General features: G+C 39.0%; 1 protein-coding gene and 1 pseudogene across 17 annotated transcripts in view; both read left to right on the top strand.

The window, feature by feature from the left end:
• Positions 1 to 23628, top strand: part of Grip1 (glutamate receptor interacting protein 1) — a 661025-nt gene that overhangs the window by 601822 nt on the left and 35575 nt on the right. For all 17 annotated transcript variants that reach the window (XR_015443415.1, XM_087192377.1, XM_087192373.1 and 14 more), the window contains 5 exons: positions 344 to 413; positions 1944 to 2089; positions 13858 to 14002; positions 18580 to 18719; positions 18893 to 19087. Coding sequence is in view for 16 of the 17 variants with exons in the window: in XM_087192377.1 (XP_087048503.1) it covers positions 344 to 413; positions 1944 to 2089; positions 13858 to 14002; positions 18580 to 18719; positions 18893 to 19087 (696 nt within the window). In the remaining variant the exon portion in view is untranslated. The remainder of the gene's footprint in view (positions 1 to 343; positions 414 to 1943; positions 2090 to 13857; positions 14003 to 18579; positions 18720 to 18892; positions 19088 to 23628) is intronic.
• Positions 14009 to 18573, top strand: LOC101702712 (guanine nucleotide-binding protein-like 3-like protein pseudogene; annotated as a pseudogene).

Raw genomic sequence — 23628 nt, 5'->3', positions numbered from 1 at the left:
TAGTGTTCTACTGAGCAACCAATCCTTTAGGTCCTCTCCTTAGAATTACTGATTAAAATAGATTTAAACTTGATGGGCAGTTCTCCAGTTGCTTTCTCCAATTGCAAATTAAATGGCTTACCCTTAGATTTGAAGTTTATAAGCACTTAACACAGATGTCTTTATAGATATAAGGCACGTGTTTCCTAATTCATTTACTGGTCTATGCTTTCCTAATTCATTTACATCTATGCTTTGTATACAAATTCTACTTGCATTAACAGTTATTGTAAAAGAAGGGAAAGTATAGTACTGGGTGAATCATATGTACAAAGATGTGACTGTCCTATCTGAATTGTTACAGCACCATCCAGTAGAAAACCAGGGGACCCCCTTGTCATTTCAGATATCAAGAAAGGGAGTGTGGCACACAGGTAAGGAAAATGTATTTCCTTATTCCAAGACATCTCTTGATTTAAGCAGAAATGACCCCTTCCATACCCAAGGCGGGCCTTGCTAATGGATCATTGTATTCTCAATACTGTCCAGGCAGCCACTATCTATCAATTTTATTTTATATCCCTGGTGGCAATGGCTACATAGATCGCTCCTTTGCTATCATTTTATTTCTGTACCCAGAGCAGACAATAGTTGTCCAAAAGTGTTTTGGGGGTCTTTTGTGAGTTCTGAACAGACTCTTCTTCACTGATTGTCTTCTTACTTTGATTTTCCAGCTAAAGCCCTGACAGTAGCCTCAGTTATGAGAAGTACCCCTCACAGACATTATATCTTGTGTAGCTTGTGAAACAGTTTTGCTAGATGCCAGAGTGTCCTCCCTGGGCAAGCAAGATCTTTCAGCCTTAAATAATAATCCTTGGGCCCATATACCATCAAAATAAGGCTGTCTCAAACATTTTATTTCACAGATCCAAAATACTTTTTAGGTGATTCAACATACTGATACAACACTGTTAACTTTATTTTTCAACTAAAGATTTTTTTTTTAAATCCCATCTGTTACCATAGTCATTTCTTTAAGGAAATACAGTATTTTAATACTCAAAAGTAGGAGACATCGTGTGAGTTTAGGGATATGGCTATAGGCTCAGTTGCTGTGAAAAAGAAACTTATTAGTACAATGGATTAAACAGGACAGAAGTATTTCTATCCTATACAACTGGGAAGTGAGCAAACAACCCAGGGCTGAGGAAGCCCTCCCTCTCACTGGCCAGTCATCTATGTTTCTAAGCCATAGGAAGGAGGTGGGGACCATGAAGGATGCTGAAAGAGTCAGGGCTTGCATTTTTAGGGAGTAACTCAGAAGAAGGAAGGGGAGAATGGATATTGGAAAATATTTAGCAGTCTCTTATCAGAGACATAATGCATAAAGACTGTTTCTTACAAATATGAATACATATGCATACACGCATATATGAAGACATATATACTACACTTTTACTCTTTTTCCCATTTTGTTATGGACCTTTAAAAACTTGCAACAGATCTGCACTGGTAAACCCAGTATAAGGTGCTCAGAGACCACTTTCCAAACAGGTAGCCTGAGATTCAATTCATCTGTACATTTTCTCTCTACTCCAGACACCATGAGCTTCCAGGTACATTGGAAATGGAAAAAATTACGAGTCTTTACTAACTCTACCCACCTGAACCTCCCTACTCCTTCAGCCCTTCCAGAAACCTTAGATTTCCTGAGTAAAAATGATATGGATGTCCTGGTTTAATTGACAAAGGCATCAAAAAATGTTTTTAATACTCTGCAATTTAATGTCACCCCAAATAAGGGTGGGGAAGAAATGGGCGCTTGTCAACAAAGTGCAACTTAAAAGCAGTTGAAAAACCTCTTTTTCTCTCATTACCAGAGTACTACATTATGGTTAATGTCTCTTTAAATGGTCCATTAAGTGCTTATCATTTATCATGTGTTTCTGTGCATTTACTAACAGAACCGGAACCCTGGAACTTGGGGATAAATTACTTGCAATAGATAACATCCGGCTGGACAACTGTTCCATGGAAGATGCAGTTCAGATCCTCCAGCAGTGTGAAGATCTGGTAAAGCTCAAAATCCGCAAAGATGAAGATAATTCAGGTATCAATAGCATCCTTATTTAAATATGATTTTTCTAACAGCCCATCTGTCAAAAAGATAATGGATCTTAATGTTTTACATACAACATCTGGCTAGTGACATTGCAGCAGTGTTTCAGATAGTTAAGAGTCTTTAAATTCTGGGTTGAGAGTATAATATGAATTTTAAATTATTTAAGTAGGATATTTTCACCATAAATGTTATTATAATTTTAATGAATAATTTTTAAGAATGAAAACTATATCATCACCCAATAGCACCTTAATACACTGGAACTAGTCATTTTCATGTCTTTGCTCATGTTTCTACTACATAATTACAACCATAGTGAATGTTGCACTTTTACATAAGTTTATATTGTAAACATTTTACCCTTCTACAAACCCTTAATAACTATTTTTGTTATTTCCTATAATTTGTTTACTATTCTTTATTTATAATCCTTAGATTGTTTCCAATTGTTTAATTTTATAGGTAGTATTGTCATAAATATTTTATACATACAAACCTGTATTCAACTATTCTTCTTCTGAGTTATTTTCTTTGAAAATATTTATTTAAATAAGTGTAACTACATTGCCTGGTCAGAATGAAAAGGAAGTTATGCAGATGTTTTGTGCCACATTGTTCTCCTAAGGGGCTGTGTCTATGCTTAGGGCCTCCAGAAACAGGAGGATGTAGTGGAGGTGAAGCAGCACTTCTGAGATTTCCATGAGGATCTTATGAAAACACAGATTTGAGCACAGCCCCCAGGTGGGGCCTGTGATTCCTCATTTCTAACAAATTCCCAGATGACGCTGTTGCAGTGGTCCAAGGAGTAGCCCTTCAGTAGAAGCCATTTTATGTGATTTTGATAAGAACCTGGAGCTAACAGAAAAAGTTAATTGAAAGAGTCCAGTAATATGGTAAATACAGACAATAATATGTATCAATATTAACGTTTAATTTAAAATTTTGCCAATCTTATGAGTAAAGTTCAACTGTTTCCTCTGTATAGTTACAAGTATTTTGTTTATTTTTCTGACCATACCCATAACATAGAGTTTATGATTTCTCTTTACGTCAAACTGACACATAAAAAATATACATGTTAATGGGATAGCATAGTGTTTAGATATGTGTATACTTTGTGGAAAGTTTAAATAAGTGTCAATACACCCATCTTCTCAAATATTTATGATTTATAGTATTTTGGTGAAAACTTTCAAAATCCTTTCTTGTAACTTTTTGACATGTATACTACATTTATTACCTTTAGTCACCATACTGTGCAATCTCACACCAGAGCTTCTTGCTGCTTCATAATACACTGAAAGTTTTAACAATTTAAAGCAGTCCTATTGCTCACTTCACCTAGATTTTGATTTGCTCCATTGTTTTAGTTTCTCTTCCATGTAGTTAATAGAATGCTTTGTCTAGTAAATTTGATTTTGATTTCATAGTACAACTACATAGATATTTCATAAGAAATATGAGTGACTAAATTACATAGCTAAAATAACAAATGTTACTGGAATAAGCAGGATTGTGAATAAACATAATTAATTCAAAACAAGTTTACAACTCAAGCAAGAGCAGAAGTATAAGGGGAACTAGAAAAAGAAACCTATTTGCTCAAAATCATTCCATGCCATTGGTCTATATATATATGATGGTAGATTGAGAGCCACTATTAATACAGTAAATTGATTAAGTGAAGACTAGTTACTGTATATATATGTACACAATTGTTTGTTATACAGGTATATTACATAACTTCATCCCAGCTGTGCTAGCCAGCTTTTTGTTGCTGTGATAAAACAACTGAGATAATTAAGTTAAAAGAAAGAGATTCAGCCAGGGATTTAGTTCAGCACCTGCCTCACAAGGTCCTGAGGTCCTGAGTTGGATCCCCGGTACTGCAAAAAAATAAAGAGAGAGAGAGAGATTCATTTTGGATCAGTGTGTGGTCACTTTTCTCCATCACTTTGGGCTTGTGATAAGACAGAACATTGTGGCAGTAAGTGTGTAGTGGAACAAAACTGCTAACCTCATGGTAGCCAGGAACCAAAGAGAGAAAGGAAAGGGCCAGGGTCCAATAGCCTCTTCCAGGACACACCCCCAGTGACCTAACTTCTTCCCACTTGGCCCCACCTCCTAAAGGTATCACTGTCTTCCAGTAGTACCACAGGCAGATGAACAAGGCTTTCATGAATGGGCCTCTGCAGATTTAAAATCTAAATCATAACACCAACCAATAATGAATGTTTGTTCTGGAATCTTCCTATAATTAAAACATCTAGAAGTAGGGCTCATGGTCATGTCAGGTCATATGCTTATGATTTCTATTTCAGGTAAAAAAAATTAAAAGGCATATCTATTATTACAGTTGACAATGATCCTATCAAAATATACTTTATAACCAATGTTATATGCACAGGTTTCTAGTCATTATTTCCCAAGCAAATCATTTCCTATGCCAACATCCTCTCCTGTCAAGATTGCTTCAATTGCACTTGCTTTAGGGGATTTATTTCAAGAGAAGGCTAAAGCCTGCAGCATCATCTGGGTTCTGCCCTAGTGAAGAGGCAAAGCCCTGTGGAGAAACTATTTTGCATAATTTGCCCTGCTAAGCAGATCTTAGATACCTTCCTTCCAGAGTGAAAAAGCCAAGCCAGAGATAAATGTGTATGGTGTGTATAGTTAGCAATGTATCCAGTTTCAAAGCCCAGCTTATAGATGCATTGGTAGGGGTTTCAGAAATAATAACGAAGCACTTGAAGAGCTAAATCTTATTTTCAGTTCCTGATTTCCTTTGGCTTATTTTTCCCTTTATAATTTTCAGCCACAGTGCCTATAATTAAATATTATGGTAATTATCATGCTTATTAAGTACTTTTTTCATTTTTAAGAGGTGCTATTTTTCAACTCTTGGAGCCTTCCATTGAAAATATACACATGCAAAATAAGAGTATAAATATTGATGTGAAGGGTATATTTACCCTAACTGGATTTTCTCAAATTGATATACCAAAACATATACTAATTCAGACATGTTTTTATAACAAATCACTCTGAAAATTGTCATTTGAACATCAATTTGGACAAAGAAAGGTGATCTTAGAATTCGCTTCCCTCATTAGACTGAAAATATAATTTGGGTAACTGAATTCTTTTTTATTCAGAGCAAAGCAAGGGTGAAACCCCAAACCAGGTCACAGATTAGTTCAAAACAATCTATGTAACCACAAAGAGCACACACTTTAAAATCAGACCTAAGTTTAAATTCTAGTTCTAGTACATTTGAGCTGTGTGCATTTGGGCAAGATATTAAATCTGTCTGAGATTTTGGCTCCATTTTCAATAATGCATATGTAAAAATATGTACTCACCTCAGACAGCTGTTGTAACTCCCTGAAGGGGCTATTTATTGGCACAGTCAGTGGTTCATGAATGGAGACTAGTTTTATTAAAATTGCCTCCCCAAAGTCCTTGCATTTCATTTGTTCTGATCTTTGATCAAGGTATAATTGAGTAGAAAATAAACATTTATCATTAGAATATTCATTGAATTTAGAAGTTTGATGATTGTGCTTAAACAGAAACCGTGTTGGTGATTTAAGCTATTACACTGAATAGTTGCCATGCTTTGTCTCAGTACTTTTGAAGAGTAATAATCAATGTGCATCCTGGAAATATCACTCAAATTAATATTAGACTTTCCATATCCTAGGAGATTTCTATTTCTTTCTTTAATAGCCCATTCCTCTTTATCTTTTGACAATGGTTCCTTCATCAATCACAAGAAGTTTATAACTGTACCTGATACAACTTGCTTCCCAAGCTAGACAGTATTGCATCTGGGTTTAACAGATGTTGCTTCAAAATGTAAACATTTCTTTTAGTTACAGTAGTCTCATTTCTCTGCCATTCAGCTTACCAAAGGATGTGGTAGAATAGTTCCCATTCATTGTCAACATCTTTTGTTTTCAGTCAGGTCATCAACATTTATTTCAATGAGGCACCAGGTTCTATGCTAGGAACTACCAGTTCTTAAATAAAGAGGAAACAATCCCTTCCCTTAAATCAGTCACCATCAGATATTATGAGGAATATTCTATGGGTATGCACTAAACTTTAAGAGAATTTGGGAGTATCCATGTGACCCTGGAGCCCCAAGGAAATTAATCTAACAACCTTGTTCTATAAAAAAGAGTGGGAGTTGAGGCAGGAGGTGAACATCCCAGTAGGCAGCTGTGGCTGAAGCATAAAGTTTGTGTAAGAAGTTGCAAGAGTTGAGCTGGGAAGATATACTAGAACTAAATCATTATGGGCCTTGTAAACCATGTTAAGAAATGTGAATTTAACCCCAGAAGCCAATGGAGGGGAAGCCACTGAAAGGACTTAAGAGATTGGCCAGTGTTTGGCCAATGACCATTGGTTTTACTAAAATGTTGAAAGAGACATTTAAGAGAGTCTGAATTATGGCCAGGGATTTATCTCAATGGTTCTGCCACCTGCCTCGCAAGCACAAGGTCCTGAGTTCAATCCCCAGTACCCTAGTACCAAAAAAAAAAAAGAGAGAGAGAGAGATAGAGAGTCTGAATTAACTCTGTTTCTAGCCCCCTAGAATGAAAAGACTGACAATGGCTGGATTCACCATTGACAGGCTGAAAAACTCGAGCTAATTAGCTTTTCTGAGCATTACTTTCCTCATCTATAAATACTCATTTAACATCCATTATTTCACCTGAGACAGAAGAAGCACGTGTATGACCACAGCCTGGGCAACTTAGCGACCTGATGAGACCTTCTTTCAAAATAAAAATAAAAAATGAACTTGGGTTGTAGCTCAGTGTGAAAGACATGGATTCAATCCCCAGTAACACACACACAAAGAAAAAAATCATTTTACATACATTTTACATTTTATGATGGCCAATTCTTTTGGCACACTTAAGTCAGAGGCATTTTATTCCCCTTAGATTCGGTCACGATTCTACCTTTGGAAGTTGTTGGATTTGTCAGATTTCATTATTACAGGGACACAGCTGAAGGACAAATGAAAGGTTCTTGCACAGGTCCAAGGCTCCTGGACAATGGCTGCTACCCAATCCCCAGGTCCACAGAGAAGCAAATAATCCTCCTGAAATAAAATCTGTTGTTTTGCCTTGAATGCATGCATCTTGGTCCAATGTCAATGAGGATCACACAGTTTGGAGATCTGGCAGAGTTCTGAGAAAGAACCCTTAAGCAGAGCTGTACAGGCTTTTCGGGATATGTAAAAAAAGATGGAAGTTTCCAAATCTAACCCATATAGTTTAAAAGGGCATGCTTTATAGACACACCTTTCTGTCAATCTATTAATGATTTCTTTCTTCATTTAAATTATCTTCTAATATAGATCTTATTTTTAGCGACCATGAATTTATTACTTTATCTTTGTGGGCCCAAATCTATGTAGAAAAACATATCCAGGCATTGGATTGTCCCATCCAAAGTGATTTACAGTCTTATGCAAATATAGCCTTACTACCATTACCAGTTAAGTCTGTTCTTCAAAGATTTGGGCTTTCATTGGTTTTTTTCTTTGTTTGTTTGTTTCGTTTTGTCTTTGTTTTTCAGTTTAACTGTGTTAACCTTAGCTAAGTAATTTGAAGTAGGCTTTTCCCTAAAACCTAGAGCAGAATAGCAGAAATGCCTCATTACAGGTTCCCAAGAATGATATCGGCTATGTGGAAGAGGGCTTATTGGCAAGAAACTGGTTGCAGGATAGAAAAAAGAAGGACTACTCCTTTTTTCATCCTCTCAAGTAATAGCTCTCAAACTGGAGTGTGCATAAAAATCACCTGGAGGGCTTGTTAAAACACAGCTGGCTGGGACCTCCCCCAGAGTTGCCGATTTCTACAGGTCTCGGAGGGCACTGAGTGTTTTCATTTATAACAAGTTCCCAGAGGATGCCAGTGCTGCTAGTCATAAAACACTTTGAGAAGCACTGTCACCAAGGGACCTACCTTTGAGATTAAAAATTATCACTTTCATAAAGAAGTTTGAATTCCACTCTTAAACATGCCAACAACTCCATGGAACTCAGTACATTACTTTGACATGGCCAAGTAAAATGACCACACAACAGCAAGGAAACTGTAGGGGATGTTATTCTAAAAGGTTTATTTTCTCAGGCCTGTCCAACTTCAAGAAATTTAGCCATATTCTAAAATTAATCCCATCATTTTCAGTTCAAGTGAATTTTGACCTGTCCATGCCTGTCTTCCAAAGACTCTTTCAAATCCAACCCTCCTATTTGGCCACAGAACCAGCTGCTATTATGGATTCAAGCCAGATAGAATTAATTTTGTTAAACAGGCAGCATTCAAGAAGCCTGAAAATAACATTGCAGATAAGTAAGGCAGCAATTTTGCATCTGTTCCATGTTCCTATTAATTTTCTTAACTAGAGCTGAGCAGAACAAACAAGTAGGCTGGCCCCTTTTCACATCTTTCACTAATAGTTGTAAACCTTCTGTTGTGATATAAAAGCTGCTTATAATATCATTAACATCTGTTTAGGCACACCCTAAAACTTACTGCATTTTTCCTCTTCAGAAAGTTTCTTTTCTGGCTGAACACTCTAGCTGCTGCTTTCTAAGCTTTTAGACAGAGTACCTTGGAGCACTTCCACCTCCAAAATGGCCTAAGCATCACTTTCTAAACATCAGTTAGTGCCCTCCACCTAGGCAGAGCTTTTCAGATGCCAGTTGGGCTATAGCGCAAGAAGGCAGATGGAATTGGAAGTTTAGCCTGAAGCTGAGTCAATACTCTTGGAATGGTGGAGGGAAGAAATTCTAGGTTTATTGGTCCCTGCAATGGCAACCCAGGTCTTAGTTTCACTTTCAGTGAGCCAGATTGGCTTTGTATTACCTGTCTTGGAGAAGACCACTAGACCTTGGCATAGCAGGGGAGTTGACTCACAGAACTCCCCTCCAGATCTCTTGCTGGTGGCCAGACTGCACATTAACATTCATCCTTCCACTAATCTCAAGCATGTACTGATATCTCTGCTGCCAGACATAGTTCTTGGCTATTAGGATATGAAGGTAAAAATCCGTTTTCAAGATAATCCTATTCTCATGAGAGACACAAGAAAAGAGATCATTAAATACAGAGCAAAAGCTGGAACTTGTAATCTCAGCACTTTGGGAGGCCAACACAGGCGAATTGTGAATTTGACCCAAGCATGGACAACTGAGCTCTTTAGCAAGACCCTGTTTCAAAATAAAAAGGGCCTGAGGATGAGCTCAGTGTAAAGACCCTGAGTTCAATTCACTCTCCAGTACTGCAAAAAGCAAAGGAGTGAAAAGTATATGTTGAACACGCATTCTCAACGAGAGCAGAAACTGGTTCTCGGGAGCAAAGAATCCTAAATATTCCATGCTGACGGTTTGTTGTGGCCCTCTGAATCTCAACCCTACCTAAGTCAATCTTACTCCTTAAAATTTAATTCCTCTCATCCAGGAGAACTTAAATTTAACTTTTCTTCTTGGTCGGGGTGGGGGGGCAAGAATGAAAATTAAAAGTTGAGAAACATTAAAAGAATGCACAGGAGCTGTCAGGCATCACGGGAAAGGCACCTAGACCCAACTGAGCAGAAATGTGCCCTGAAATACATCTGAGCCAAGTTTTGTAGAAAGAGGAGAAATTCTCCAGGAAAACAAATAGAAGAAAGATGTCTATCCGTGGGAGCAGCATGTGCAAAGATTGAAAATGTTAAGAAATGTGCTCTGGAAAGAACTGCAGTGATTCTGTTATGAGAAAATTAGGAGATTGGATTGGGCCAAGAAAGGATGGTGTGACTGGAGAGAGAAGAGGCTCCCACTCAGCTCTTGCAAAGAGGTTGTGTTTCATTGTTAAAGAACTGAGGAGCAGATAAAAATCTTTAAGATGAAAGTAAAAAAAAAAAGAAGCCAGTAACGTATTCTTGTTTATGCTTTTAAAATATTCTGGGAAGAAAAGAAATGGAATTGTGTGTTGGTATCACTGGTGAAAACAGACGTGGGGAAAGGGCAATGGCTGAATCACAATTAGGAGAATCATGTGGAAGGAAACCCTTGCTATGAAAAACTGGATAGAGCCAAGACTGGGCCTCCTCGAGAGCCAGTGGCAGTGAGAAGTGCGGGAAAGCCTGGGAACCTTGCCTTGAAGCCAGATGGGCAGATGGTGTACATGAGACCCTGGTCAGGCAGCCATCACCACCATCACCAGCTTAAAGAAGGAAACCGGACTGCTTAAATATCTGTTTATTCAAGGAATCCACATATGCTTTTTTGAGAGGATTAATATTATTTTTTTAAAAAACATGAAATTTCAAGTCTGTGCAAAAGGAGAAAAAAATACTGTAGTGAATCATGTAACACCCAGGGCCAACAATTATTAACTGATGACCAGTCTTATTTATAGGCTCAGTCTACTTTCTCCATTCTACCAGAAATTACAGGTATCCTGTTGCTTCTTATAAATATTAATAATATAATAAGTCCCTAAAAGATACTCTTTTTAAACACATAACTAAATAACATCATCACATTTGAAAATATTATCAATAATTACATCATCAAATATTAGACTTCACATTTCCCAGAAATGTGATTCTGATTTTCATATATATGTACATCTAAACAAATGAGGAAGAAAATGTGTGCACTTTATTTAAAAGAAAAAGCTAGTTTAAATTAAGATCCCAAAAGACCTATTTTTCTTTTGATTATAATGTCTCTTAAATCTCCCCTTTCTTCATTTTTGTTTCTGGCAATTTATTTGTTGAAGAAATTGGAAATCAGCTTCATATCTGGCCTAATCTAAATGCAGCACCACTTTATCCAGGGTCCGCCCCATCTAGTCACAAGAATGTTTCATTCTTCCTTAACGTGCTGCCCTCTTCTTGATTTACCTCTGTACCACTATCTTAACTAACTGAGGGCCTAACAATTGCCTTCTAGTTGGAGTGGTTCCTTAGATGCCTAATAAAAACTGTTCCCACATAAGGTGGCCTGTGACTGACAGTCCTAAATCCCTCCAGTCCATCTCTAGTGTTGTTTTGTCATTTTTGTGATGCAAGGTACAGAATTCCCCCCCAACTAACAGAGTGCTCACTCTGGGTTGACTGAAGAATGAGCTAGTTAACCAGAAACAGGTCTCACCTTTCTCCCAGCAAGTGGGACTGCAGCCAAGTTCGCCTTCCCATGACCAGTGTTTGTTTTTTCTGGAATAAAGTTTCAACTGAAACTTCCCACATATTCCTAGGTCTTGAAGTACTGGGCAATTTTTATTTCCCCCAAATCCCATAAAAAGCTGATACCCAAATTCAGAACACCTGGTGCCCACTGACAAGTTTGTGCTCATACTTACCTTAGATGGAGTGCATTAAAGGATCGAGGTCCTCCCGATGGCATACACACCCACATAGAATGGCCAGCGGAGGACCCAGCAATAGCTAATATTAAGTATGCCAAGGGTTACTAGACACTAATCCAAAATTTTATCCAGAATACAGCTATTGACACAGGCTTTAAAGTACCCATAATCTATCCAATAATACCCTATTCATTTAGATCAAAGCCAACTCTGAGGCATGACCAAATGTTCTACTGTAGAAAAATATAGCCTTTGATCATTATTTGATTACCCTGAATCCAGATGCTTCAGGGGTGCCCTGAGCAAACTGCGGCCAGCCTATTGGCCATGTAGCCCGTAGCCAGCAAGCTGGAAGAAATTTGTGGATTATCAGAGCTATGTTAGGTTCCATGTGGAGGATTCTCAGTTGCTAATATAATTTGGAATCTAATATTGAAGATTTTTATGCCCTAAGATGTTGATTTAACCATTGCCCTGTGTGGTCTGTAATTATCAATGTATGGAGCTTGTGAAGAGTAGGGCAATCGGGAAGTGGAGGTGATAACTGCATTCCAGGACTCCCAACCTATGCCCAGAAGGAAAGTAAATGCTTTCCACATTTCTGTATGGACCTTTCATTTTATATCCACCCTAATTCTTTACTACACACACAGATAATTGAATTGTTAAACTTTTCTTTGCTTTATTTTAGGGTTTCATATCATAAATGAACAGCTGCTTATTGCAAAAAAATGTGGCTTTGTTAATGTTTCACTATGATATAGTCTGACTGTAAAAGCTGTTTTCTTAAAGTAGCTACTGGACCATTTCATTGTACCCTGAGGTGCAGAAATGAAACAGCTCCTTAACCATTCACAGCTCTGAGCCAGGGAATAAAACAAGAAATGCTCAGGAATTTTAATCCTGCCAGAAGCAAATATAATCCTTCTAATTCAGAGACTTCATAATACAACCCTGACTCAGTCACAGCACCCATCATGCTGAAGGTGGTAGATAACATCTTTCTGGCCAATCATTGAGGTAGACTACATTCAAAAATGTCTTCTTTTGTACTAATGTGAAATAGCCAACATCAGTACATGACAGTGTGGCAGCCTGGTATATGCTACATAGCTTACAGTGACTCTTATTCTCAAGACCAGAGGAAAGATAATCATTCAACCCTGTCTTAATACCCCAGAAGTCAGAAGTAGGGCTCCCATTTGAAGACACTATCAGTAGAGGAACAATATGTAAAGGATTCTAGGTTTCCTGCTATTGTCTTCATGCTAATTTCTCTAAGTATCACATAACCATGTGTCATCATTTGAACCAAGCCTGAGCAAAATCAGCTTTCCTATAGTAAAAGTTATTTTATGGGTAAAGCCTAAAAATGCAAATTCCAAAGCCCAGTTTCCCCTTTGATACTGAGTGACTCTCTCCTCCCTTATTACCTATTCAGCCATGTGCTTATTCCACAGGTATTTATCACATATTATCAAAATGCTAGCCAAGCACTGCACTAGGCATGGACTAGTGTAAAAGTCCTGCAGCTCCAGCTGGGTGGTTAATGCAGAGCTTTAAAACACACGTTATTAGGCAGCACCCTCCTTCCCTGGCATTGATGACTCTACCCGTCTGTGAGAATATAAGAGCCTATTAAGGAAATGCCACTTACCCAAAATATTTATTTCTGAGACATAAAATTTCTGTGATGGTGATAGCGATGTTTTGAATTTTTTTTATTTACAGAATACTTTATTAGTTTCTGTAATCAAACCCAAGTAGATAAGCCCTTACATATTCAATGCAGTACATTACCCCTGTACAAATGAAAAAAAAATTAAGTTTAACATTTCTAGATCAATATGGATGTTAATTTCTGAACAGTGCCAAACTCAACACAGTAAACTGGGATAACTTTTTCCAAAGTTGACAGCACAGTTAAAGTTTCCAAAAATTCAAATTTTATGTATATATACATATATGTATATATTTATATTTACATAAAAAGACCAATAATAGCAGTATGTTATACATCAATAGCAGCAACAGCTTTTCCAGGTTCTGCAGTCATCTGAACAAAATTATAGATATTCAGCACACTCCATTTAAAGAAAGAAAGAAAGAAAGAAAGGAAAAGAAAGAAAAGAAAAGAAAAATACCCAGAAAACAGCAAAGTTCTGTTACTGTTGTGGTACCTGGCACCATTGTTTTTATTAGCTTCTTAATCATCATCTGGAAAGAAAACATTCTAGAGTAACATCATTAAAAACAGCTCTGATAAAGCATGGTCAGTACTACATATCATAAAACAGGTGAATTTCATACTGTATATGTGAACTTATTATTTTGCTTCTTCCAAAGAAATTGGTTGTGACTCTCTGGCATTTATTACAGATGAGCAAGAAAGTTCTGGAGCAATTATTTACACTGTGGAGCTGAAGCGCTATGGGGGACCTCTTGGCATCACAATTTCAGGAACTGAAGAACCATTTGATCCAATAATCATTTCAAGCCTCACTAAAGGGGGATTAGCTGAAAGGTAAAATTTGAAGAAACTGCTATAATTACCTGTGTCTGAGAGGTGCTCTCTTCTTCATAGCCATGTAAGAACATACCTCCATCTCCTGTTTCCTTATCTATTAACTTTTAAATCTGTTCAAAGGACTGATTGTATAGCCTGAGAACTCTAAGACAAAACTCCAACTTGAAGGGGCCGGTGATTTAGCTTAGTGGTGCCACTGCTTGCCTTGCAAGTGCAAGGTCCTGAGTTCGATCCCTGGTACCAAAAGAAAGAAAATAAATAAATAAATGATAAAACTTTAAAAAAAAAACAACTCCAACTTGACTCTGAGGAGCATCTTACAGGCAATAAAAGATGCCATGTGTTTAACATTGATATTACTCTCTAGAAATGTATAAACTGACCACAGTTGACAGTTGACTAGAAGTAGATTTATATTGTGCCCATTTTGAGAAGAGCAGACTAAAATTCAGGGAAGTTAAATGGCTTGTCTGATTCAATTCTGCAAACATTTGCTGAACCTCTGAACCACCTGGCAGATGCTGTGCTTAGCTACCGTATTTTTAGAAGAGGATAACACAGGCTTTGTCTTCAAAGATTATGGGAAGCAAAGTGTAATGAGCACCCTTAACAATACTTGTGTGGATGATACACACACTCCACCCATTCTCACCTTCCACTGAACTGTATTTCTGTCTGAGATATGCTGTTGCTCACATAACAAATCCTATAACCAGATCTTTTCTCCAATGACCTAGCTCAAGAATGCAATTACAAAGCGAAGCCCAGCCCCGAAGAGGAAGCACAGTAGGCGGAGCCTTGTGCCTGCCTCGAGGCTGGGATCCGGAAGTCTGAGCCTAGGGACTCGCGTGCCTCTCTTCCGCCATTACACTACTCTCTCCTCTCAGATCTCCGCTGAGGGTGTAGGAAGAAAGTGGGCATATTTGAACTTACCTGTTTCCAAGCTGGTTGACCATCATGATGAAGTTTAGACACAAAAATAAAAACCCAGGTAAAGGTTCCAAAGGCTGCAAGAAGCCTACAAAGCAAAATGGAAAGAAAGCAACCGCCAGAGTATCTTCCACTTCCCGTTTTGTTCACTGCAATGATCACACCAGCCGGGACGTGGCATTAAAGAAGAGGATTGAGGAGATAAGGGAGAAGCAGCAAGCGAGAGCAAGAGAGACATAAACACAGGACCATTGAGAGCTACTGTCAGGATGTCCTGAAACGCCAGGAGGAGTTTGAACACGAGGAAGTTATGCAGGAATTAAATATGTTTCCTCAGTTGGATGACGAGGGCACAAGAAAGGCTTATTACAGGGAGTTTCGCAAAGTGGTAGAATACTCTGATGTGATTCTGGAAGTCCTGGATGCCAGAGACCCATTGGGCTGCCGATGTTTCCAAATGGAAGAGGCTCTTTTTCAGGCAAAAGGCAATAAGAAGCTGGTCCTGGTTTTGAACAAAATTGACCTTGTTCCCAAGGAGGTTGTGGAGAAATGGCTAGATTACCTTAGGAATGAGCTGCTAACTGTGGCTTTCAAGGCCATCACCCAGCATCAGGTCAAAAACTTGAATCAGTGTAGTGTCCCAGTGGACCAGGCCCCTGAATCACTACTGAAAAGCAAATCCTGCTTTGGAGCTGAAAACCTCATGAGGGTTCTGGGAAACTATTGCCGCCTGGGTGAAGTGTGTACCCACATTTGTGTGGGTGTTGTGGGACTTCCCAATGTTAGGAAGAGTAGCTTGATCAATAGCCTGAAGCGTGGCCATGCATGCAGTGTGGGAGCTGTTCCTGGGATCACCAAATTCATGCAGGAGGTCTACTTGGACAAGTTTATCAGGCTGCCGGATGCCCCAGGCATTGTCCCAGGACCCAACTCAGAGGTGGGCACCATCCTGCGCAACTGCAACCATGTTCAGAAGCTGGCAGACCCTATGACCCTAGTGGAGACTATTTTGCAGCGCTGCAATCTGGAGATTTCCAACTATTATGGTGTGTCTGGGTTCCAGACCATTGAGCAGTTTCTGACTGCAGTGGCCCACCGCTTGGGGAAGAAGAAAAAGGGAGGCTTGTATAGTCAGGAGCAGGCTGCTGAAGCTGTCTTGGCTGACTGGGTGAGTGGGAAGATCATAGCTTCTATATACCACCACCACCTACACACACTCTGCCTACCCATCTCAGTGCTGAGATTGTTAAGGAGATGACTGAGGTCTTTGACATTGAGGATACTGAGCAGGCCAATGAAGATGCCATGGAATGCTTGGCCACAGGAGAGTCTGAGGAGCTGTTAGGTGACACAGACCCACTTGTAATGGAGATCAAGAGGCTGCATTCTCCAGTGATGAAAATAGCAGATGCCATTGAAAATAAAACCACCATATATCAGAGTGGAGACTTTACAGGGTATCGCACCAATCCAAACCGTTATCAGGTGGGGTGGGCTAAATGCAATGTGGACCACCACCACTCCAAGAACAGTAGTGTTGGAGAGGTCAGCTCAGTGGACTGCCATCCAGTTCTGCAGAGGATTATAGAGACATACCCTCTGCAACAGGGCCAGGTTCTGGCATCCGACCTGAAAAATAAGAAGAAGATGCAGAACCATACAGATAAAATTGCCAGCAAGCCCTCTGATTCCATGGTGTCTGTCCTCGACCTTTCTGGCAATGATGATAACAGTGCTGGTGATTAATCCACTGATCTCACCGCTTTCCCCACCCCAAGCCCTGGTTCCTGTGGAATAAGAGACTACAGATGGAGTTTGGTTGTCTCTGAAGCACCTGTATAATAAAAGAATCTCTTCCATAAAAAAAAAAGAATGCAATTGCATCATTCACACTGACATTTGAAGACAGTGGTTTGCAAAATAGAGACATAGTATTCAAAAATTGCAAGGTGCAAACTGTGATTGAAAACTACAGTGAATGCTTTTTTATTTAAATGTACTACAATAAAAGACACATTCACGTGAATCCCCCTCAAAATCTTCCCCTTCAATTTGAATGTACTTATCCCATCATTCTTGCCACCTTCTGAAGCAGTTCTGGAAGTCCTCCTTTGTGAGTGTCTTTAGTTGTACCCTCTTGGCTGCTTTGATGTCCTGAGTCACTTCAAAACATTTATCTTTCATGGTCACTTTGCTTTGAGGAAGAGCCAGAATTCTCACAGTGCCTGATCTAGTGAATAAGGTGGATGAGGACATGACATAATGATTTTACAAGCCTCCCTTTTTGTTGGATGGCAGTCAATATTCACTCTTGTTTTTTTACCACACCTTATAAAGACATTCAAATCCCTTGTACCTTAAAATTCAACTTATCCAGTATCATCATCTAAAGGGAAAGGGGACTAAGATAACTCAGAAAATATTACTCTGCTGGAATTTGACATTCTCATATTAGCAAAGACATCTAGGATAGCATATTCTTCAGGTGTCCTTTGGTCCTAAATATCTGTTATATGACAGATTAATATTGATCTAATTCAGTGAAGTGTTTATGACTTACAACCTAGATCTTTTATAAACTAAGACTATGAAAGAATGAAACAATTTATGGGAGGCCCTTAATAGTAGATCCAATGGCAGACTTGCTAAGCAGCCTCTCCCAAAGTGTATGCCACTGAGTCACCTCTGTTGCCCAGTTACTCAGCTCAGCACAGCTGCCATTGTCCCAGACACAAGCTGTAGTCACAGTAGTCATCAGTAGTCCTGTGGGTTGGGTAAATTCCTTTACCCACTGGATTTAAAGCGACCCAGTTGAACCAGCAGCTGGTGCATGGAATTCCAACTCTATAGCCTTCATCCAGGATGTACACCTGAGTTTTCATACCACCCTGAGCTGCTCTGCTGTGGATTGACTCCTTGCCCATCCAGTGCTTCCCACTGAAGACAGATCCAGTAAACAGCAGAACTGTAAATACCAGTGTACTAGTTCAGATTGGATGGGAAGAGAAGGGGGAAAGCCTATGGTATGTCAAGCCCTTTATATATGTGTTCCTATTTAATTCTTAGGACTTCCCTGTGATTTTCCCCATTGTAATGAAGAGAAATTGACATCCAGAAGTTAAAATAAAGGTACCCAGGTCACACAGCTGGTAGGTGGCAGAGATGGATTTTAAAATAGCACTGATTGATCCTTATGTTCATCATTTTTTAGTCCCTGGAATGATCATCAACAGGAGACACCCTGCACCAGGGTCTGGGGTACACCCTCATCTCCCTGAACCTCACTTCTGGTGAGCTGGATACTGATTGTGTTCAACATTTTAAGCCTATTGAAGGAATGTTCCTTGATATTGGTTGGTCATCACAGTTCATTTCCTTTGGACTTTTAAGAGGGTTACCAAATGACTCCACTTACTTGCAATTTAAAAAATACCCAAGTCCATTTTAAAAACTAATTAAGACAATTTTTCTAATTTTATTTGAAATTAAAAAGTAGTTCACAACAGATGTAGTTATCTTATAACATTGCCCAGGAGAAAGCTAGAAGTGACTTGTAGAGATGCTTGCCAAGTCTTTATTGTTATGAATATGTAAAGTATGTCAGGGAATTGATCCTGCTTTCCTGTTCCTATTTGGTTTTTCAGAACTGGCGCAATCCACATAGGAGATCGAATCCTAGCCATTAACAGCAGCAGCTTGAAAGGGAAGCCTCTGAGTGAAGCCATCCATTTGTTACAGATGGCAGGAGAGACTGTCACCTTGAAAATTAAGAAACAGACAGATGGTGAGTGGGTCAAGAGCCTCAGTTAAGTACTGTCAGTGTGTGTCCTTGACCAAAAGGATGTGCTATTGTCTACATGCATGTTTCTAAGGAAATGAGTCTCCTGCCACAGAATAGTTGAGTATCTTTTTATTTCAGTTTACTCTGATACTTAACCTCCTTTCCTGTCTGTAAAGCCCAGTCAGCATCAAGTCCCAAGAAGTTCCCCATCCCCAGCCACTTGAGTGACCTGGGAGATGTGGAAGAGGACTCATCTCTGGCACAGAAGCCAGGCAAGCTCTCCGACATGTATCCCTCCACAGTGCCCAGCGTGGACAGTGCAGTGGACTCGTGGGATGGCTCCGGAATAGAGGCAAGCTATGGGAATCAAGGTATGTCCCCACTTTGGAAAACATAGTTGAAGCTCATGTTTCTCAAAGGTTCACCCCCTCATTCATGAGGAGAATGTTTTTATTTAAGCTGTGTCTGTTTCAACGCCACCGCACTGAGCATATTGAAACCCTTCACTTGGCTGACCTTGCATTTCCTGCTTCTCAGTGGTGAAAAGTCAAAACACTCACAGGCCACTGTTGGATCTTCCTGATGGCCAAGTTTTCAATGCTGCTCTTGTCTTTAAGCTTCAATTGGTATGGGGCCAACCGGGCCAACCATACACTGGAGACAAGTCCCATTATCTTATTTTTCAGCAAGTTTTTCACAAAATTGATTAGGGAGATCTGAGGCTTGAGGGATTAGCTAATGATTTGTGGCCCCATTTATTTTTACCCACTCCTGTCTCTATAGTGAAACTTGAAGAGGTTGACCTTCGTTCTCATTATTAGAGAACTGTAACCACAGTACATGAATGTGTATACAAGGTTTTTCTTCATGTCATTTTGACTGTCAATAAAAACTAGAATACATAAACAAACAGCTTGGAGAACATATGTTTGGGTGTGAAGGTTGCTTTGGAGCTGTTAACTGTACTTTTAGGAGACACTGAATCCAGTTTGTTCCCATCCTGGTTTTCCTAGTTTTCTTCTCTCTGTCTGCCTTCGTTCTGTCACTGTTATGTCCTGTGATGTAGAAAAAAAATGGAAAGGAAAAGATATCTCAGAAATGTCATTTTATTACCTATTAGAGTTGATACTGGAGTTTGATGGAAAAAATATTTTGAACACCTAAAAGAGAACTGGGGCTTTCATTTTTCTGGCAATTAATTTTTCCAGGTCATAATGCCTTGTGACAAGTTAGCTCTGCCGCCCAAAGACTGACATTTTCATTGCCTGAAAATTGATAGGCCGCAAAGGACACTGGAGAAAGGACACAAGTCAAATACTATCAAAGCAGATGCATTAATTTGAATTAATGTTTGTTTATTGTCTCTTTATTAATGTGGAGACATTTTGGTTACACACAAAATTTTTGTGAGGATGCTATTAATATTAATGGATTCTGCCCCCTACAGTGACACATAAGAACTTAGCTCTTCCAGCCCTTTACTCCATAGGAGCAAGAGCATGATTAGCATACTAAAATAGGCCCTTATTAGTAAAAGATGAAGAACCATGTATTATGTATGAAGCATTTCAAAAATTTGAATAGTAGTTATAATAATATTATATTTGGCATTTACAAATTAGAAATCTTCATGAGACTGATGAAGCTAAGAGGTAAGTAGAGATAGAGATGGGACAGAATGGAAGTTCTCCAAAGTGAAAAAAAAAAACTGTAACAGTCTCTTGTGTTTGTAAAACACATCTGAGTTTAGTAAGCACTTTCATATAAGTAATCTCCGGTGACTCTTGTAACAGCCCTGAATTGAAGGCCAGTGTTGATCAAGGCTTGCAGTGTGAGGGGAGGATGTAGAAGTCAGCCAGGCTGATAGCCAGTACAGCCCCTGGAGTTGTACCCTGCCTCGCTACATACGAGCAAGCCGGAAGTGAGTGCCTGAGGTGACAGGTTTCTCTCTAGCTACGGAGACAGGCCTCCATTGCCACATCGCTCTGACAGCTCAAAAGTTCTCACCTGTATTGAGCTTAAATCTATCTGCCCAGAGCTTCTGCCTATTAGCCCTGCTTTTACCCTCAAGGCGATTCAGAACCAGACTGAAGCTGACACTTGACAGCCCTTCAGATGTTTGAAGACAGCTTTCATTTCCCTTTTGAGTCTTTCTTTCTCTAAGCAAAATAGCCTCAGTTCTTTCCATTGTTCCTTTCTAACCTACATTTTTTGGTATCTTTATCATCCTGTGGGATTCTCTTCTGAAAATGAGTTGATTCTCTTTGAATGTAACTCTATAACTACTAAACAAGAGCGCTCAGAAAACAAAGTCACACAATATTCTGACAGCCTAGAACACAGAAACGCTGCCACCTTCCTCCTTGAACATAGTAGAACCTATCAACACAGCCTATGTTAACATAAGGATCATAGTCATCATTTTGACCTTACTGTTTACCAGTATCTCACAGTCTATCTTACTTTTTTTTTTTACTGGTAATACAAAGTTAAAACAGATCTCTCCAGATTCTGTGTATAGTTGATTTTTTAGAAGTGAGGCATTACCTTTTTATCCGCTTATTAAATATGATGTGAAGGGATATAGCTTATGTCCTCAGCCAACTCTCAGAAGCTCTGTCTTCTGTCCCAGGAAGATCTGCACATCCTCACTACTTTCTTTATGTGTGCTACAGTTGCCCATTCCCAGTAGGATAATGCACCTCCATGATGCACATGGGCCTCTTTGGGCCAAGAATCAATGTCTCTGCAGGCATATTCCTTGTAGTTCTTGCTGCTTCTCTAGAATGTCAAACTTCTTCACTTTACTCATCAAATATGTAATAACTGGCACAATATAAGGTCAACACTGTTGGACCACAGATCCAGAGCCACTGTTCTCATAGAAGAAGTTACCTAGCTAAAAGGTCAGTCAGCTGACAAGCAAACAACTACCAGCAGTGCTGAGTATTACTTAGCTAATGAAAATAGAATTAGAATGACTGGATCAAAGCTGATGGGTAAAGGAGAACTGTGTTTAGGGATGATCTTAGATATTGTTGTGTAGCTATAAGATGCAGATGTTTCCTAGCTGGCCTCTGGGACAACTTCTTCCCCTCCCCATTCTCTTACTCCTTACTACCTTATGTCCTTCTGCCTTATCCAGATCTTATGCTTTTGGTCCCTTGGGTCTTATCTATTCCTTCTGCTAACCATGAGAAGACATGGATTGCTCTACTTGAATGGAGAAGAGGTCAGTCCAAGAAGAGACTGACAAATGGGTGGTGCTTGGGCTCTGCCATTCTCATGGACAGTTACCTCTTGTGTTCTCTGTAATTCTGGCCTCTCAACACTGGTAGTTATGATTCTGATTCTTCTCTCTTTGGGGGTCATTTAGATCATTTCTGTTCTCTCAAAAAAAGATCTCTGTTTTTATTCAATTTTATAAATATATTTGTATATAATTAAGTAATGTCTTGTTTAACTCTTTTTATCTTCTCAACTTCTAAAATTACATCTCCAAAATTTTTTCTTAATTGGTAAATTTGTATTATTATTATTTTCTATGATTGAATTGGTAATAGTTTTAGGGCTTTTCCAAAAAAAAAAATTCTAGTTCCATTTATTAATTCCATTCTGGATCTTTTTACATAAAATTTGCCCTTAAGCTTAATTCTTTTACTCAGTTTCTTTTAGATTTTGTTTCTTTTTTATTTGAATTGAAAGTGTAATTAATTTCCATGTTTTCTTGTGGGTTTTGTAAGGAGGACAAAAATTGATAAAAGACACCAACCTGTACAGAGCCCAGCTTTATTTAAATGTAGTTAGACAGTAGAACTCACTGCATTCAGGGAGCAACACAGAGCATGAGATGCAACAGTATCTTCCCCATCGGTACAGTTTTATTTTTCCTTTAATTTATCTCTGATCTCTGCATGCTCTTATTTCATCTCCTCTCATTAGCCTGCCCGATTTCCCCTGAGTTCTTATATTTCTGCTTTGATCTCTAGTTTTATAGAATGATGGCTTTGGTGTATGTTTTTAAAATTTTGAGGTGATCTATTTGGTCATATTTATCATGCAGTCTTTTTTCTTATGAGCATCTTTCATCCACTACTGTTTTCTTTGTTGAACTTTGTACAGTATTAACTTGACATACATCATATGCCAGTTCTTTTTAAATTATTGTTCTTCACTGTGTTCAATGAATTCTCCCTGAGCTGGAAATATTCTAGAGGTTGTGAGAAAGACAAGCCCAGGCTGTGTCCAGGCTTGCAAAACCTAGCCCATTTCAGTGTTACATGTGCAAAGGAGCTCTTCTCGCAGACAGCAGACAGCAGCACCTGGCCTACTAACAGTGCAGAATTCCCCACTGCTGCCTGCCTTGCTGGTAAAGCACTTCCTGCAGGCTGAGGCAGGTCCATTGCATGTGCTGTCCCTCAGTCAAACCTGATGTCAAATGGGGTCCAGGCCACTTCTTGCCACCAGCTATACAATGTGTTGTAGTATTACAAACACTGTTGTGGTTTTACCTCACGCCATGGCCTTGCTATGAGTAACTAGTTCCTCTTTGCAATGTGTGCCCATTGCTGTCTTCTTCTAGCTTCCTACAGCCACCATCTTAGTGACTGCACCCATGGTCACTTACTGAATTGAACATCTTTTCCTGTGTCTTATAGTTTGCAGTTACAGAAATACTCTAGTTGAACATGAGATTTGGATCACAAGGAAGGGGTTTGAATGGTGTGGTCATCATTTTGGGGTGGTTTCTGAGAGAAATTTGAACTATCTTAGCTCTGTCATTTAAAACTAGAGGTCAACTAAACACTTGGAATATTTTTATTGGCAAGAACAATTAGAAATAGTGACAGAACAGTATGATTTCATCTTCTCATTTTTAACGAAGTTCTATCTTGGGGAAACAAATTTGGCA

The sequence above is a fragment of the Heterocephalus glaber genome, unplaced genomic scaffold (genome assembly GCF_053883595.1).
Source record: "Heterocephalus glaber isolate CG9 unplaced genomic scaffold, H.glaber_assembly_v1.0 deba00001569, whole genome shotgun sequence".
NCBI classification, from domain to species: domain Eukaryota; kingdom Metazoa; phylum Chordata; class Mammalia; order Rodentia; family Bathyergidae; genus Heterocephalus; species Heterocephalus glaber.
Note: the sequence above shows the minus strand (reverse complement) of the source record. Positions and strands in the feature narration are given on the sequence as shown.